This window comes from Ascaphus truei, chromosome 4, assembly GCF_040206685.1.
Source record: "Ascaphus truei isolate aAscTru1 chromosome 4, aAscTru1.hap1, whole genome shotgun sequence".
NCBI classification, from domain to species: Eukaryota; Metazoa; Chordata; class Amphibia; order Anura; family Ascaphidae; genus Ascaphus; species Ascaphus truei.
Window position 1 is genome coordinate 422557281 of NC_134486.1, and position 15000 is coordinate 422572280.

Below are 15000 nucleotides of genomic sequence, written 5' to 3' on the forward strand. Positions count from 1 at the left end.
GCTGGGCATGTAGCCAGACACCTTCCTACCCACCAATCAGGGGCTGGGCATGCAGCCAGCACCTTCCTACCCACCAATCAGGGGCTGGGCATGCAGCCAGCACCTTCCTACCCACCAATCAGGGCTGGGCATGTAGCCAGCACCTTCCTACCCACCAATCAGGGGCTGGGCATGCAGCCAGCACCTTCCTACCCACCAATCAGGGGCTGGGCATGCAGCCAACACCTTCCTACCCACCAATCAGGGGCTGGGCATGTAGCCAGCACCTTCCTACCCACCAATCAGGGGCTGGGCATGTAGCCAGCACCTTCCTACCCACCAATCAGGGGCTGGGCATGCAGCACAACACCTTCCTACCCACCAATCAGGGGCTGGGTATGTAGCCAGCACCTTCCTACCCACCAATCAGGGGCTGGGCATGTAGCCAGCACCTTCCTACCCACCAATCAGGGCCTGGGCATGCAGCAGCACCTTCCTACCCACCAATCAGGGGCTGGGCATGCAGCCAGCACCTTCCTACCCACCAATCAGGGGCTGGGTAAGTAGCCAGCACCTTCCTACCCACCCAATCAGGGGCCTGGGCATGTAGCCAACACCTTCCTACCCACCAATCAGGGCTGGGCATGCAGCCAGCACCTTCCTACCCACCAATCAGGGCCTGGGCATGTAGCAGCACCTTCCTACCCACCAATCAGGGGCTGGGCATGCAGCCAGCACCTTCCTACCCTACCAATCAGGGCTGGGCATGTAGCCAGCACCTTCCTACCCACCAATCAGGGGCTGGGCATGTAGCCAGCACCTTCCTACCCACCAATCAGGGGCCTGGGCATGCAGCCAGCACCTTCCTACCCACCAATCAGGGGCTGGGCATGCAGCCAGGCACCTTCCTACCCACCAATCAGGGCTGGGCATGAGCCAGCACCTTCTACCCACCAATCAGGGGCTGGGCATGTAGCCAGCACCTTCCTACCCACCAATCAGGGGCTGGGCATGCAGCCAGCACCTTCCTACCCACCAATCAGGGGCTGGGCATGTAGCCAGCACCTTCCTACCCACCAATCAGGGCCTGGGCATGCAGCCAGCACCTTCCTACCCACCAATCAGGGGCTGGGCATGCAGCCAGCACCTTCCTACCCACCAATCAGGGGCTGGGCATGTAGCCAGCACCTTCCTACCCACCAATCAGGGGCTGGGCATGTAGCCAGCACCTTCCTACCCACCAATCAGGGGCTGGGCATGTAGCCAGCACCTTCCTACCCACCAACAGGGGCTGGCATGCAGCCAGCACCTTCCTACCCACCAATCAGGGGCTGGGCATGTAGCCAGCACCTTCCTACCCACCAATCAGGGGCTGGGTATGCAGCCAGCACCTTCCTACCCACCAATCAGGGCTGGGCATGTAGCCAGCACCTTCCTACCCACCAATCAGGGGCTGGGCATGTAGCCAGCACCTTCCTACCCACCAATCAGGGGCTGGGCATGCAGCCAGCACCTTCCTACCCACCAATCAGGGGCTGGGCATGTAGCCAGCACCTTCCTACCCACCAATCAGGGGCTGGGCATGTAGCCAGCACCTTCCTACCCACCAATCAGGGGCTGGGCATGTAGCCAGCACCTTCCTACCCACCAATCAGGGCCTGGGCATGCAGCCAGCACCTTCCTACCCACCAATCAGGGGCTGGGCATGCAGCCAGCACCTTCCTACCCACCAATCAGGGGCTGGGTATGCAGCCAGCACCTTCCTACCCACCAATCAGGGGCTGGGCATGTAGCCAGCACCTTCCTACCCACCAATCAGGGGCTGGGCATGTAGCCAGCACCTTCCTACCCACCAATCAGGGGCTGGGCATGTAGCCAGCACCTTCCTACCCACCAATCAGGGGCTGGGCATGCAGCCAGCACCTTCCTACCCACCAATCAGGGGCTGGGCATGTAGCCAGCACCTTCCTACCCACCAATCAGGGGCTGGGTATGCAGCCAGCACCTTCCTACCCACCAATCAGGGGCTGGGCATGTAGCCAGCACCTTCCTACCCACCAATCAGGGGCTGGGCATGTAGCCAGCACCTTCCTACCCACCAATCAGGGGCTGGGCATGCAGCCAGCACCTTCCTACCCACCAATCAGGGCTGGGCATGTAGCCAGCACCTTCCTACCCACCAATCAGGGGCTGGGCATGTAGCCAGCACCTTCCTACCCACCAATCAGGGGCTGGGCATGTAGCCAGCACCTTCCTACCCACCAATCAGGGCCTGGGCATGCAGCCAGCACCTTCCTACCCACCAATCAGGGGCTGGGCATGCAGCCAGCACCTTCCTACCCACCAATCAGGGGCTGGGTATGCAGCCAGCACCTTCCTACCCACCAATCAGGGCCTGGGCATGCAGCCAGCACCTGGCCCTGAATGTTGCAATATGGTGGGTAGTGTATAACAAGGTGGGGAGTGAGATCCCTAGTCGGCTTCAGCTCGGCTTTGGCTGTTAGCTCTCATTCTTGGCCGAGAGGATGTGTGTGCGGTTTATATGTGTAGTTGTGGATACTTGTTTCCAATAAATACATTATATAAACTCTTGTGTTTCTGCCTGGCGAGTTGATCCCTGATTTCAGTCCTGGTCTCCCGTGACCGTGACCAGGGGGGAGAGGCCAGAGCGTCAGCGACACGCAGGGGGGAGAGGCCAGAGCGTCAGCGACACGCAGGGGGGAGAGGCCAGAGCGTCAGCGACACGCAGGGGGGAGAGGCCAGAGCGTCAGCGACACGCAGGGGGGAGAGGCCAGAGCGTCAGCGACACGCAGGGGGGAGAGGCCGAGCGTCAGCGACACGCAGGGGGGAGAGGCCAGAGCGTCAGCGACACGCAGGGGGGAGAGGCCAGAGCGTCAGCGACACGCAGGGGGGAGAGGCCAGAGCGTCAGCGACACGCAGGGGGGAGAGGCCAGAGCGTCAGCGACACGCAGGGGGGAGAGGCCGAGCGTCAGCGACACGCAGGGGGGAGAGGCCAGAGCGTCAGCGACACGCAGGGGGGAGAGGCCAGAGCGTCAGCGACACGCAGGGGGGAGAGGCCGAGCGTCAGCGACACGCAGGGGGGAGAGGCCAGAGCATCAGCGACACGCAGGGGGGAGAGGCCAGAGCGTCAGCGACACGCAGGGGGAGGGGCCAGAGCGTCAGCGACACGCAGGGGGGAGAGGCCGAGCGTCAGCGACACGCAGGGGGGAGGGGCCGAGCGTCAGCGACACGCAGGGGGGAGAGGCCGAGCGTCAGCGACACGCAGGGGGGAGAGGCCGAGCGTCAGCGACACGCAGGGGGGAGAGGCCGAGCGTCAGCGACACGCAGGGGGGAGAGGCCAGAGCGTCAGCGACACGCAGGGGGGAGAGGCCGAGCGTCAGCGACACGCAGGGGGGAGAGGCCAGAGCATCAGCGACACGCAGGGGGGAGAGGCCAGAGCGTCAGCGACACGCAGGGGGGAGGGGCCGAGCGTCAGCGACACGCAGGGGGGAGAGGCCGTGCGTCAGCGACACGCAGGGGGGAGGGGCCGAGCGTCAGCGACACGCAGGGGGGAGAGGCCGAGTGTCAGCGACACGCAGGGGGGAGAGGCCGAGCGTCAGCGACACGCAGGGGGGAGAGGCCGAGCGTCAGCGACACGCAGGGGGGAGAGGCCAGAGCGTCAGCGACACGCAGGGGGGGGGGGGGGCAGAGCGTGCCAGGGAAGCGGCAGAGCCAGTGTGGTGAGGGGTGGACACTGAGCATGGGTATGACTGGGCCCGTGCTGACCTCCCGTGTGCTCCCCCTCAGGACCAGCAGGAGGAATCTGCGAGGAAGAAGCAGAAGCAGAGAGAGCGAGAGATGGAGTTCAAGCGACAGCAGAGAGAGCTGGCACAGCAAGGGAAGAAACCATTCTACCTGAAGAGGGGTGAGTGACCTGCGGAGAGGGATGAAACCACTTACCCTAATGAGACTGATGCTACCCCCCTCCCCCCTGCGTGACGCTGACGCTCGGCCCCCTCCCCCCTGCGTGTCGCTGACGCTCGGCCCATCCCCCCTGCGTGTCGCTGACGCTCGGCCCCTCCCCCCTGCGTGATTCTGACGCTGGGCCCCTCCCCCCTGCGTGATGCTGACGCTGGGCCCCTCCCCCCTGCGTGTCGCTGATGCTCGGCCCCTCCCCCCTGCGTGTCGCTGACGCTCGCCCCCCCCCCTGCGTGTCGCTGACGCTCGCCCACCCCCCCTGCGTGTCGCTGACGCTCGGCCCCTCCCCCCCGCGTGTCGCTGACGCTCGGCCCCTCCCCCCCTGCGTGTCGCTGACGCCTCCCCCTGCGTGTCGCTGACGCTCGGCCCCCTGCGTGTCGCTGACGCTCGGCCCCTCCCCCCTGCGTGTCGCTGACGCCTCCCCCCTGCGTGTCGCTGACGCCTCCCTCCTGCGTGTCGCTGACGCTCGGCCCTCCCCTGCGTGTCGCTGACGCTCGGCCCCTGCGTGTCGCTGACGCTCGGCCCCTGCGTGTCGCTGACGCTCGGCCCCTCCCCCCTGCATGCCGCTGACGCCTCCCCCCTGCGTGTCGCTGACGCTCGGCCCCTCCCCCCCTGCGTGTTGCTGACGCTCGGCCCCTCCCCCCTGCGTGTCGCTGACGCTCGGCCCCTCCCCCCCTGCGTGTCGCTGACGCTCGTCCCCTCCCCCCTGCGTGCCGTTGACGCTCGTCCCCTCCCCCCCTGCGTGTCGCTGACGCTCGTCCCCTCCCCCCTGCGTGCCGTTGACGCTCGGCCCCTCCCCCCCTGCGTGTCGCTGACGCTCGGCCCCTCCTCCCCTGCGTGTCGCTGACGCTCGGCCCCCTGCGTGTCGCTGATGCTCGGCCCCTCCCCCCTGCGTGTCGCTGACGCTCGGCCCCTCCCCCCCTGCGTGTCGCTGACGCTCGGCCCCTCCCCCCCTGCGTGTCGCTGACGCTCGGCCCCCTGCGTGTCGCTGATGCTCGGCCCCTCCCCCCCCTGCGTGTCGTTGACGGCTCGGCCCCTCCCCCCCTGCGTGTCGTTGACGCTCGGCCCTCCCCCCTGCGTGTCGTTGACGCTCGGCCCCTCCCCCCCTGCGTGTCGTTGACGCTCGGCCCCTCCCCCCCTGCGTGTCGCTGACGCTCGCCCCTCCCCCCCTGCGTGTCGTAGACGCTCGGCCCCTCCCCCCCTGCGTGTCGCTGACGCTCGGCCCCTCCCCCCTGCGTGTCGCTGACGCTCGGCCCCTCCCCCCTGCGTGTCGCTGACGCTCGGCCCCTCCCCCTGCGTGTCGCTGACGCTCGGCCCTCCCCCCTGCGTGTCGCTGACGCTCGGCCCCTCCCCCCTGCGTGTCGCTGACGCTCGGCCCCTCGACGCTGACGCTCGGCCCCTCCCCCCCTGCGTGTCGTTGACGCTCGGCCCCTCCCCCCCTGCGTGCCGTTGACGCTCGGCCCTCCCCCCCTGCGTGTCGCTGACGCTCGGCCCCTCCCCCCTGCGTGTCGCTGACGCTCGGCCCCTCCCCCCTGCGTGTCGCTGACGCTCGGCCCCTCCCCCCTGCGTGTCGCTGACGCTCGGCCCCCTCCCCCCTGCGTGTCGCTGACGCTCGGCCCCTCCCCCCCTGCGTGTCGTTGACACTCGTCCCCTCCCCCCTGCGTGTAGTTGACACTCGTCCCCTCCCCCTGCATGCCGTTGAAGCTCGTCCCCTCCCCCGCGTGTCGTTGACGCTCGTCCCCTCCCCCCTGCGTGTCGCTGACGCTCGTCCCCTCCCCCCTGCGTGCCGTTGACGCTCGTCCCCTCCCCCGCGTGTCGTTGACGCTCGTCCCCTCCCCCCTGAGTGCCGTTGACGCTCGACCCCTCCCCCCTGCGTGTCGCTGACGCTCGGCCCCTCCCCCCTGCGTGTCGCTGACGCTCGCCCCTCCCCCCTGCGTGTCGCTGACGCTCGGCCCCTCCCCCCTGCGTGTCGCTGACGCTCGGCCCCTCCCCCCTGCGTGTCGCTGACGCTCGGCCCCCTCCCCCCCTGCGTGCCGTTGACGCTCGTCCCCTCCCCCCTGCGTGTCGCTGACGCTCGTCCCCTCCCCCCTGCGTGTCGCTGACGCTCGGCCCATCCCCCCCTGCGTGTCGTTGACGCTCGGCCCCTCCCCCCTGCGTGTCGCTGACGCTCGTCCCCTCCCCCCTGCGTGTCGCTGACGCTCGGCCCCTCCCCCCTGCGTGATGCTGACGCTGGGCCCCTCCCCCCTGCGTGTCGCTGATGCTCGGCCCCTCCCCCCTGCGTGTCGCTGACGCTCGCCCCCCCTGCGTGTCGCTGACGCTCGCCCCCCCCCCTGCGTGTCGCTGACGCTCGCCCCCCCCCCCTGCGTGTCGCTGACGCTCGGCCCCCTCCCCCCGCGTGTCGCTGACGCCTCCCCCTGCGTGTCGCTGACGCTCGGCCCCCTGCGTGTCGCTGACGCTCGGCCCCCTGCGTGTCGCTGACGCTCGGCCCCCTGCGTGTCGCTGACGCTCGGCCCCTGCGTGTCGCTGACGCCTCCCTCCTGCGTGTCGCTGACGCTCGGCCCCCTGCGTGTCGCTAACGCTCGGCCCCTCCCCTGCGTGTCGCTGACGGCCTCCCCCCTGCGTGTCGCTGACGCTCGGCCCCTCTCCCCTGCATGTCGCTGACGCCTCCCCCCTGCGTGTCGCTGACGCTCGTCCCCTCCCCCCCTGCGTGTCGTTGACGCTCGGCCCCTCCCCCCTGCGTGCCGTTGACGCTCGGCCCCTCCCCCCTGCGTGTCGCTGACGCTCGGCCCCTCCCCCCTGCGTGTCGCTGACGCTCGGCCCCTCCCCCCTGCGTGTCGCTGACGCTCGGCCCCTCCCCCTGCGTGTCGCTGACGCCTCCCCCCTGCGTGTCGCTGACGCTCGGCCCCTCTCCCCTGCATGTCGCTGACGCCTCCCCCTGCGTGTCGCTGACGCTCGTCCCCTCCCCCCTGCGTGTCGTTGACGCTCGGCCCCTCCCCCCCTGCGTGCCGTTGACGCTCGGCCCCTCCCCCCTGCGTGTCGCTGACGCTCGGCCCCTCCCCCCTGCGTGTCGCTGACGCTCGGGCCCCTCCCCCCTGCGTGTCGCTGACGCTCGGCCCCTCTCCCCTGCATGTCGCTGACGCCTCCCCCTGCGTGTCGCTGACGCTCGTCCCCTCCCCCCTGCGTGTCGTTGACGCTCGGCCCCTCCCCCCCTGCGTGCCGTTGACGCTCGGCCCCTCCCCCCTGCGTGTCGCTGACGCTCGGCCCCTCCCCCCTGCGTGTCGCTGACGCTCGGCCCCTCCCCCCTGCGTGTCGCTGACGCTCGGCCCCTCCCCCCTGCGTGTCGCTGACGCTCGGCCCCTCCCCCCTGCGTGTCGCTGACGCTCGGCCCCTCCCCCCTGCGTGTCGCTGACGCTCGGCCCCTCCCCCCTGCGTGTCGTTGACACTCGTCCCCTCCCCCCTGCGTGTAGTTGACACTCGTCCCCTCCCCCCTGCATGCCGTTGAAGCTCGTCCCTCCCCCGCGTGTCGTTGACGCTCGTCCCCTCCCCCCTGCGTGTCGCTGACGCTCGTCCCCTCCCCCCCTGCGTGCCGTTGACGCTCGTCCCCTCCCCCGCGTGTCGTTGACGCTCGTCCCCTCCCCCCTGAGTGCCGTTGACGCTCGACCCCTCCCCCCTGCGTGTCGCTGACGCTCGGCCCCTCCCCCCCTGCGTGTCGCTGACGCTCGGCCCCTCCCCCCCTGCGTGTCGCTGACGCTCGGCCCTCCCCCCTGCGTGTCGCTGACGCTCGGCCCCTCCCCCCCTGCGTGTCACTGACGCTCGGCCCCTCCCCCCTGCGTGCCGTTGACGCTCGGCCCCTCCCCCCTGCGTGTCGCTGACGCTCGTCCCCTCCCCCCTGCGTGTCGTTGACGCTCGGCCCCTCCCCCCTGCGTGTCGCTGACGCTCGTCCCCTCCCCCCTGCGTGTCGCTGACGCTCGCTCGGCCCCTCCCTCCTGCGTGATGCTGACGCTGGGCCCCTCCCCCCTGCGTGTCGCTGATGCTCGGCCCCTCCCCCCTGCGTGTCGCTGACGCTCGCCCCCCCCCCTGCGTGTCGCTGACGCTCGCCCCCCCCCCCTGCGTGTCGCTGACGCTCGGCCCCTCCCCCCCGCGTGTCGCTGACGCCTCCCCCCTGCGTGTCGCTGACGCTCGGCCCCCTGCGTGTCGCTGACGCTCGGCCCCCTGCGTGTCGCTGACGCTCGGCCCCTCCCCCCTGCGTGTCGCTGACGCCTCCCCCCTGCGTGTCGCTGACGCTCGGCCCCCTGCGTGTCGCTGACGCCTCCCCCCTGCGTGTCGCTGACGCCTCCCTCCTGCGTGTCGCTAACGCTCGGCCCCCCCCCTGCGTGTCGCTGACGCTCGGCCCCTCCCCCCCGCGTGTCGCTGACGCCTCCCCCCTGCGTGTCGCTGACGCTCGGCCCCCCTGCGTGTCGCTGACGCTCGGCCCCTGCGTGTCGCTGACGCCTCCCCCTGCGTGTCGCTGACGCCTCCCTCCTGCGTGTCGCTGACGCTCGGCCCCCTGCGTGTCGCTAACGCTCGGCCCCTCCCCTGCGTGTCGCTGACGCCTCCCTCCTGCGTGTCGCTGACGCTCGGCCCCCTGCGTGTCGCTAACGCTCGGCCCCTCCCCTGCGTGTCGCTGACGCCTCCCCCCTGCGTGTCGCTGACGCTCGGCCCCCTGCGTGTCGCTAACGCTCGGCCCTCCCCTGCATGTCGCTGACGACTCCCCCCTGCGTGTCGCTGACGCTCGTCCCCTCCCCCCCTGCGTGGCGCTGACGCTCGTCCCCTCCCCCCTGCGTGCCGTTGACGCTCGGCCCCTCCCCCCCTGCGTGTCGCTGACGCTCGGCCCCTCCTCCCCTGCGTGTCGCTGACGCTCGGCCCCCTGCGTGTCGCTGACGCTCGGCCCCTCCCCCTGCGTGTCGCTGACGCTCGGCCCCCTGCGTGTCGCTGATGCTCGCCCCCTCCCCCCTGCGTGTCGTTGACGCTCGGCCCCTCCCCCCTGCGTGTCGCTGACGCTCGGCCCCTCCCCCCCTGCGTCGCTGACGTTCGGCCCCCTGCGTGTCGTTGACGCTCGGCCCCTCCCCCCTGCGTGTCGCTGACGCTCGGCCCCTCCCCCCTGCGTGTCGCTGACGCTCGGCCTCTCCCCCCCTGCGTGTCGCTGACGCTCGGCCCCTCCCCCCCTGCGTGTCGATGACGCTCGGCCTCTCCCCCCCTGCGTGTCGCTGACGCTCGGCCCCTCCCCCCCTGCGTGTCGTTGACGCTCGGCCTCTCCCCCCCTGCGTGTCGCTGACGCTCGGCCCCTCCCCCCTGCGTGACGCTGACGCTCGGCCCCTCCCCCCCTGCGTGCCGCTGACGCTCGGCCCCTCCCCCCTGCGTGTCGTTGACGCTCGGCCCCTCCCCCCCTGCGTGCCGTTGACGCTCGTCCCCTCCCCCCTGCGTGTCGCTGACGCTCGTCCCCCTCCCCCCTGCGTGCCGTTGACGCTCGTCCCCTCCCCCCGCGTGTCGTTGACGCTCGTCCCCCTCCCCCCTGCGTGTCGCTGACGCTCGTCCCTCCCCCCCTGCGTGTCGCTGACGCTCGGCCTCTCCCCCTGCGTGTCGCTGACGCTCGTCCCCTCCCCCCCTGAGTGCCGTTGACGCTCGACCCCTCCCCCCTGCGTGTCGCTGACGCTCGGCCCCTCCCCCCCTGCGTGTCGCTGACGCTCGGCCCCTCCCCCCTGCGTGTCGCTGACGCTCGGCCCTCCCCCCTGCGTGTCGCTGACGCTCGGCCCCTCCCCCCCTGCGTGTCGCTGACCGCTCGGCCCCTCCCCCCCTGCGTGCCGTTGACGCTCGGCCCCTCCCCCCTGCGTGTCGCTGACGCTCGGCCCCTCCCCCCTGCGTGTCGCTGACGCTCGGCCCCTCCCCCCCTGCGTGTCGCTGACGCTCGGCCCCTGCGTGTCGCTGACGCTCGGCCCCTCCCCCCCTGCGTGCCGTTGACGCTCATCCCCTCCCCCCTGAGTGTCGCTGACGCTCGTCCCCTCCCCCCTGCGTGCCGTTGACGCTCGTCCCCTCCCCCCTGCGTGTCGCTGACGCTCGTCCCCTCCCCCCTGCGTGTCGCTGACGCTCGGCCCCCTGCGTGCCGTTGACGCTCGGCCCCTCCCCCCTGCGTGCCGCTGATGCTCGGTCCCTCCCCCCCTGCGTGTCGTTGACGCTAGGGCCCCCCCCTGCGTGTCACTGACGCTCGGCCCCTCCCCCCCTGCGTGTCGCTGACGCTCGGCCCCTCCCCCCCTGCGTGTCGCTGACGCTCGGCCCTCCCCCCCTGCGTGTCGCTGACGCTCGGCCCCTCCCCCTGCGTGTCGCTGACGCTCGGCCCCCTGCGTATCGTTAACGCTCGGCCCTCCCCCCTGCGTGTCGCTGACGCTCGGCCCCCTGCGTGTCGTTGACGCTCGCCCCCTCCCCCCTGCGTGTCGCTGACGCTCGGCCCCTCCCCCCTGCGTGTCGCTGACGCTCGGCCCCTCCCCCTGCGTGTCGCTGACGCTCGGCCCCCTGCTTGTCGTTGACGCTCGTCCCCTCCCCCCTGCGTGTCGTTGACGCTCGGCCCCTCCCCCCCTGCGTTTCGTTGACGCTCGGCCCCTCCCCCCCTGCGTGTCGCTGACGCTCGTCCCCTCCCCCCTGCGTGCCGTTGACGCTCGTCCCCTCCCCCCTGCGTGCCGTTGACGCAGGGCCCCTCCCCCCTGCGTGTCGTTGACGCTCGGCCCCTCCTCCCCTGCGTGTCGCTGACGCTCGGCCCCTCCACCCCTGCGTGTCGCTGACGCTCGGCCCCTCCCCCCTGCGTGTCGCTGACGCTCGGGCCCCCCTGCGTATCGTTAACGCTTGGCCCCTCCCCCTGCGTGTCGCTGACGCTCGAACCCCTCCCCCCCTGCGTGTCGCTGACGCTCGGCCCCTACCCTGCGTGTCGCTGACGCTCGGCCCCCTGCGTGTCGTTGACGCTCGGCCCCCTCCCCCCTGCGTGTCGCTGACGCTCGGCCCCTCCCCCCCTGCGTGTCGCTGACGCTCGGCCCCTCCCCCCTGCGTGCCGTTGACGCTCGTCCCCTCCCCCCTGCGTGTCGCTGACGCTCGGCCCTCCCCCCCTGCGTGCCGCTGACGCTCGGTCCCTCCCCCCCTGCGTGTCGTTTACGCTCGGCCCCTCCCCCCTGCGTGCCGTTGACGCTCGGCCCCTCCCCCCTGCGTGTCGCTGACGCTTGGCCCTCCCCCCTGCGTGTCGCTGACGCTCGGCCCCTCCCCCCTGCGTGTCGCTGACGCTCGTCCCCTCCCCCCCTGCGTGTCGCTGACGCTCGTCCCTCCCCCCTGCGTGTCGCTGACGCCTCCCCCCGCGTGTCGCTGACGCTCGGCCCCTCCCCCTGCGTGTCGCTGACGCTCGGCCCCTCCCCCTGCGTGACGCTGACGCTCGGCCCGTCCCCCTGCGTGTCGCTGACGCTCGGCCCCTCCCCCCTGCATGCCGCTGACGCTCGCCCCCTCCCCCTGCGTGTCGCTGACGCTCGGCCCCTCCCCCTGCGTGACGCTGACGCTCGGCCCGTCCCCCTGCGTGTCGCTGACGCTCGGCCCCTCCCCCTGCGTGCCGCTGACGCTCGGCCCCTCCCCCTGCGTGCCGCTGACGCTCGGCCCTCCCCCTGCGTGTCGCTGACGCTCGGCCCCCTGCGTGTCGCTGACGCTCGGCCCCTGCGTGTCGCTGACGCCTCCCCCCTGCGTGTCGCTGACGCCTCCCTCCTGCGTGTCGCTGACGCTCGGCCCCCTGCGTGTCGCTAACGCTAGGCCCCTCCCCTGCGTGTCGCTGACGCCTCCCCCCTGCGTGTCGCTGACGCCTCCCTCCTGCGTGTCGCTGACGCTCGGCCCCCTGCGTGTCGCTAACGCTCGGCCCCTCCCCTGCGTGTCGCTGACGCCTCCCCCCCTGCGTGTCGCTGACGCTCGGCCCCTCTCCCCTGCATGTCGCTGACGCCTCCCCCCTGCGTGTCGCTGACGCTCGTCCCCTCCCCCCCTGCGTGGCGCTGACGCTCGTCCCCTCCCCCCTGCGTGCCGTTGACGCTTGGCCCCTCCCCCCCTGCGTGTCGCTGACGCTCGGCCCCTCCTCCCCTGCGTGTCGCTGACGCTCGGCCCCCTGCGTGTCGCTGACGCTCGGCCCCTCCCCCCTGCGTGTCGCTGACGCTCGGCCCCCTGCGTGTCGCTGATGCTCGCCCCCTCCCCCCTGCGTGTCGTTGACGCTCGGCCCCTCCCCCCTGCGTGTCGCTGACGCTCGGCCCCTCCCCCCCTGCGTGTCGCTGACGTTCGGCCCCCTGCGTGTCGTTGACGCTCGGCCCCTCCCCCCCTGCGTGTCGCTGACGCTCGGCCCCTCCCCCCCTGCGTGTCGCTGACGCTCGGCCTCTCCCCCCCTGCGTGTCGCTGACGCTCGGCCCCTCCCCCCCTGCGTGTCGATGACGCTCGGCCTCTCCCCCCCTGCGTGTCGCTGACGCTCGGCCCCTCCCCCCCTGCGTGTCGTTGACGCTCGGCCTCTCCCCCCCTGCGTGTCGCTGACGCTCGGCCCCTCCCCCCCTGCGTGTCGTTGACGCTCGGCCCCTCCCCCCTGCGTGACGCTGACGCTCGGCCCCTCCCCCCCTGCGTGCCGCTGACGCTCGGCCCCTCCCCCCTGCGTGTCGTTGACGCTCGGCCCCTCCCCCCCTGCGTGCCGTTGACGCTCGTCCCCTCCCCCCTGCGTGTCGCTGACGCTCGTCCCCTCCCCCCTGCGTGCCGTTGACGCTCGTCCCCTCCCCCGCGTGTCGTTGACGCTCGTCCCCTCCCCCCCTGCGTGTCGCTGACGCTCGTCCCCTCCCCCCCTGCGTGTCGCTGACGCTCGGCCTCTCCCCCCTGCGTGTCGCTGACGCTCGTCCCCTCCCCCCTGAGTGCCGTTGACGCTCGACCCCTCCCCCCTGCGTGTCGCTGACGCTCGGCCCCTCCCCCCCTGCGTGTCGCTGACGCTCGGCCCCTCCCCCCCTGCGTGTCGCTGACGCTCGGCCCCTCCCCCCCTGCGTGTCGCTGACGCTCGGCCCCTCCCCCCTGCGTGTCGCTGACGCTCGGCCCCTCCCCCCCTGCGTGTCGCTGACGCTCGGCCCCTCCCCCCCTGCGTGCCGTTGACGCTCGGCCCCTCCCCCCTGCGTGTCGCTGACGCTCGGCCCCTCCCCCCTGCGTGTCGCTGACGCTCGGCCCCTCCCCCCCTGCGTGTCGCTGACGCTCGGCCCCCTGCGTGTCGCTGACGCTCGGCCCCTCCCCCCCTGCGTGCCGTTGACGCTCATCCCCTCCCCCCTGAGTGTCGCTGACGCTCGTCCCCTCCCCCCTGCGTGCCGTTGACGCTCGTCCCCTCCCCCCTGCGTGTCGCTGACGCTCGTCCCCTCCCCCCTGCGTGTCGCTGACGCTCGGCCCCCTGCGTGCCGTTGACGCTCGGCCCCTCCCCTCTGCGTGCCGCTGATGCTCGGTCCCTCCCCCCCTGCGTGTCGTTGACGCTAGGCCCCCCCCCCTGCGTGTCACTGACGCTCGGCCCCTCCCCCCCTGCGTGTCGCTGACGCTCGGCCCCTCCCCCCCTGCGTGTCGCTGACGCTCGGCCCCTCCCCCCCCTGCGTGTCGCTGACGCTCGGCCCCTCCCCCTGCGTGTCGCTGACGCTCGGCCCCCTGCGTATCGTTAACGCTCGGCCCCTCCCCCCTGCGTGTCGCTGACGCTCGGCCCCCTGCGTGTCGTTGACGCTCGCCCCCTCCCCCCTGCGTGTCGCTGACGCTCGGCCCCTCCCCCCCTGCGTGTCGCTGACGCTCGGCCCCTCCCCCTGCGTGTCGCTGACGCTCGGCCCCCTGCTTGTCGTTGACGCTCGGCCCCTCCCCCCTGCGTGTCGTTGACGCTCTTCCCCTCCCCCGCGTGTCGACGCTCGTCCCCTCCCCCCTGCGTGTCGTTGACGCTCGGCCCCTCCCCCCCTGCGTGTCGTTGACGCTCGTCCCCTCCCCCCCTGCGTGTCGCTGACGCTCGTCCCCTCCCCCCTGCGTGCCGTTGACGCTCGTCCCCTCCCCCCTGCGTGCCGTTGACGCAGGGCCCCTCCCCCCTGCGTGTCGTTGACGCTCGGCCCCTCCCCCCTGCGTGTCGCTGACGCTCGGCCCCTCCCCCCTGCGTGTCGCTGACGCTCGGCCCCCTGCGTATCGTTAACGCTTGGCCCCTCCCCCCTGCGTGTCGCTGACGCTCGACCCCTCCCCCCCTGCGTGTCGCTGACGCTCGGCCCCTACCCCTGCGTGTCGCTGACGCTCGGCCCCCTGCGTGTCGTTGACGCTCGGCCCCTCCCCCCTGCGTGTCGCTGACGCTCGGCCCCTCCCCCCCTGCGTGTCGCTGACGCTCGGCCCCTCCCCCCTGCGTGCCGTTGACGCTCGTCCCCTCCCCCCTGCGTGTCGCTGACGCTCGGCCCCTCCCCCCTGCGTGCCGCTGACGCTCGGTCCCTCCCCCCCTGCGTGTCGTTTACGCTCGGCCCCTCCCCCCTGCGTGCCGTTGACGCTCGGCCCCTCCCCCCTGCGTGTCGCTGACGCTTGGCCCCTCCCCCCTGCGTGTCGCTGACGCTCGGCCCCTCCCCCCTGCGTGTCGCTGACGCTCGTCCCCTCCCCCCCTGCGTGTCGCTGACGCTCGTCCCCTCCCCCCTGCGTGTCGCTGACGCCTCCCCCCGCGTGTCGCTGACGCTCGGCCCCTCCCCCTGCGTGTCGCTGACGCTCGGCCCCTCCCCCTGCGTGACGCTGACGCTCGGCCCGTCCCCCTGCGTGTCGCTGACGCTCGGCCCCTCCCCCCTGCATGCCGCTGACGCTCGGCCCCTCCCCCCTGCGTGTCGCTGACGCTCGGCCCCTCCCCCTGCGTGACGCTGACGCTCGGCCCGTCCCCCTGCGTGTCGCTGCCGCTCGGCCCCTCCCCCTGCGTGTCGCTGACGCTCGGCCCCTCCCCCTGCGTGACGCTGACGCTCGGCCCGTCCCCCTGCGTGTCGCTGACGCTCGGCC

The 15000-nt window shown here is 72.3% G+C and overlaps 1 protein-coding gene across 2 annotated transcripts in view; it reads left to right on the forward strand.

Annotated features, from left to right (window-relative positions):
- The window catches only part of RRP36 (ribosomal RNA processing 36), a 150857-nt gene that overhangs the window by 133210 nt on the left and 2647 nt on the right, over positions 1 to 15000 (forward strand). For both annotated transcript variants that reach the window (XM_075598838.1, XM_075598839.1), the window contains exon 7: positions 3787 to 3904. In XM_075598838.1, coding sequence (XP_075454953.1) covers positions 3787 to 3904 — 118 coding nt within the window. The remainder of the gene's footprint in view (positions 1 to 3786; positions 3905 to 15000) is intronic.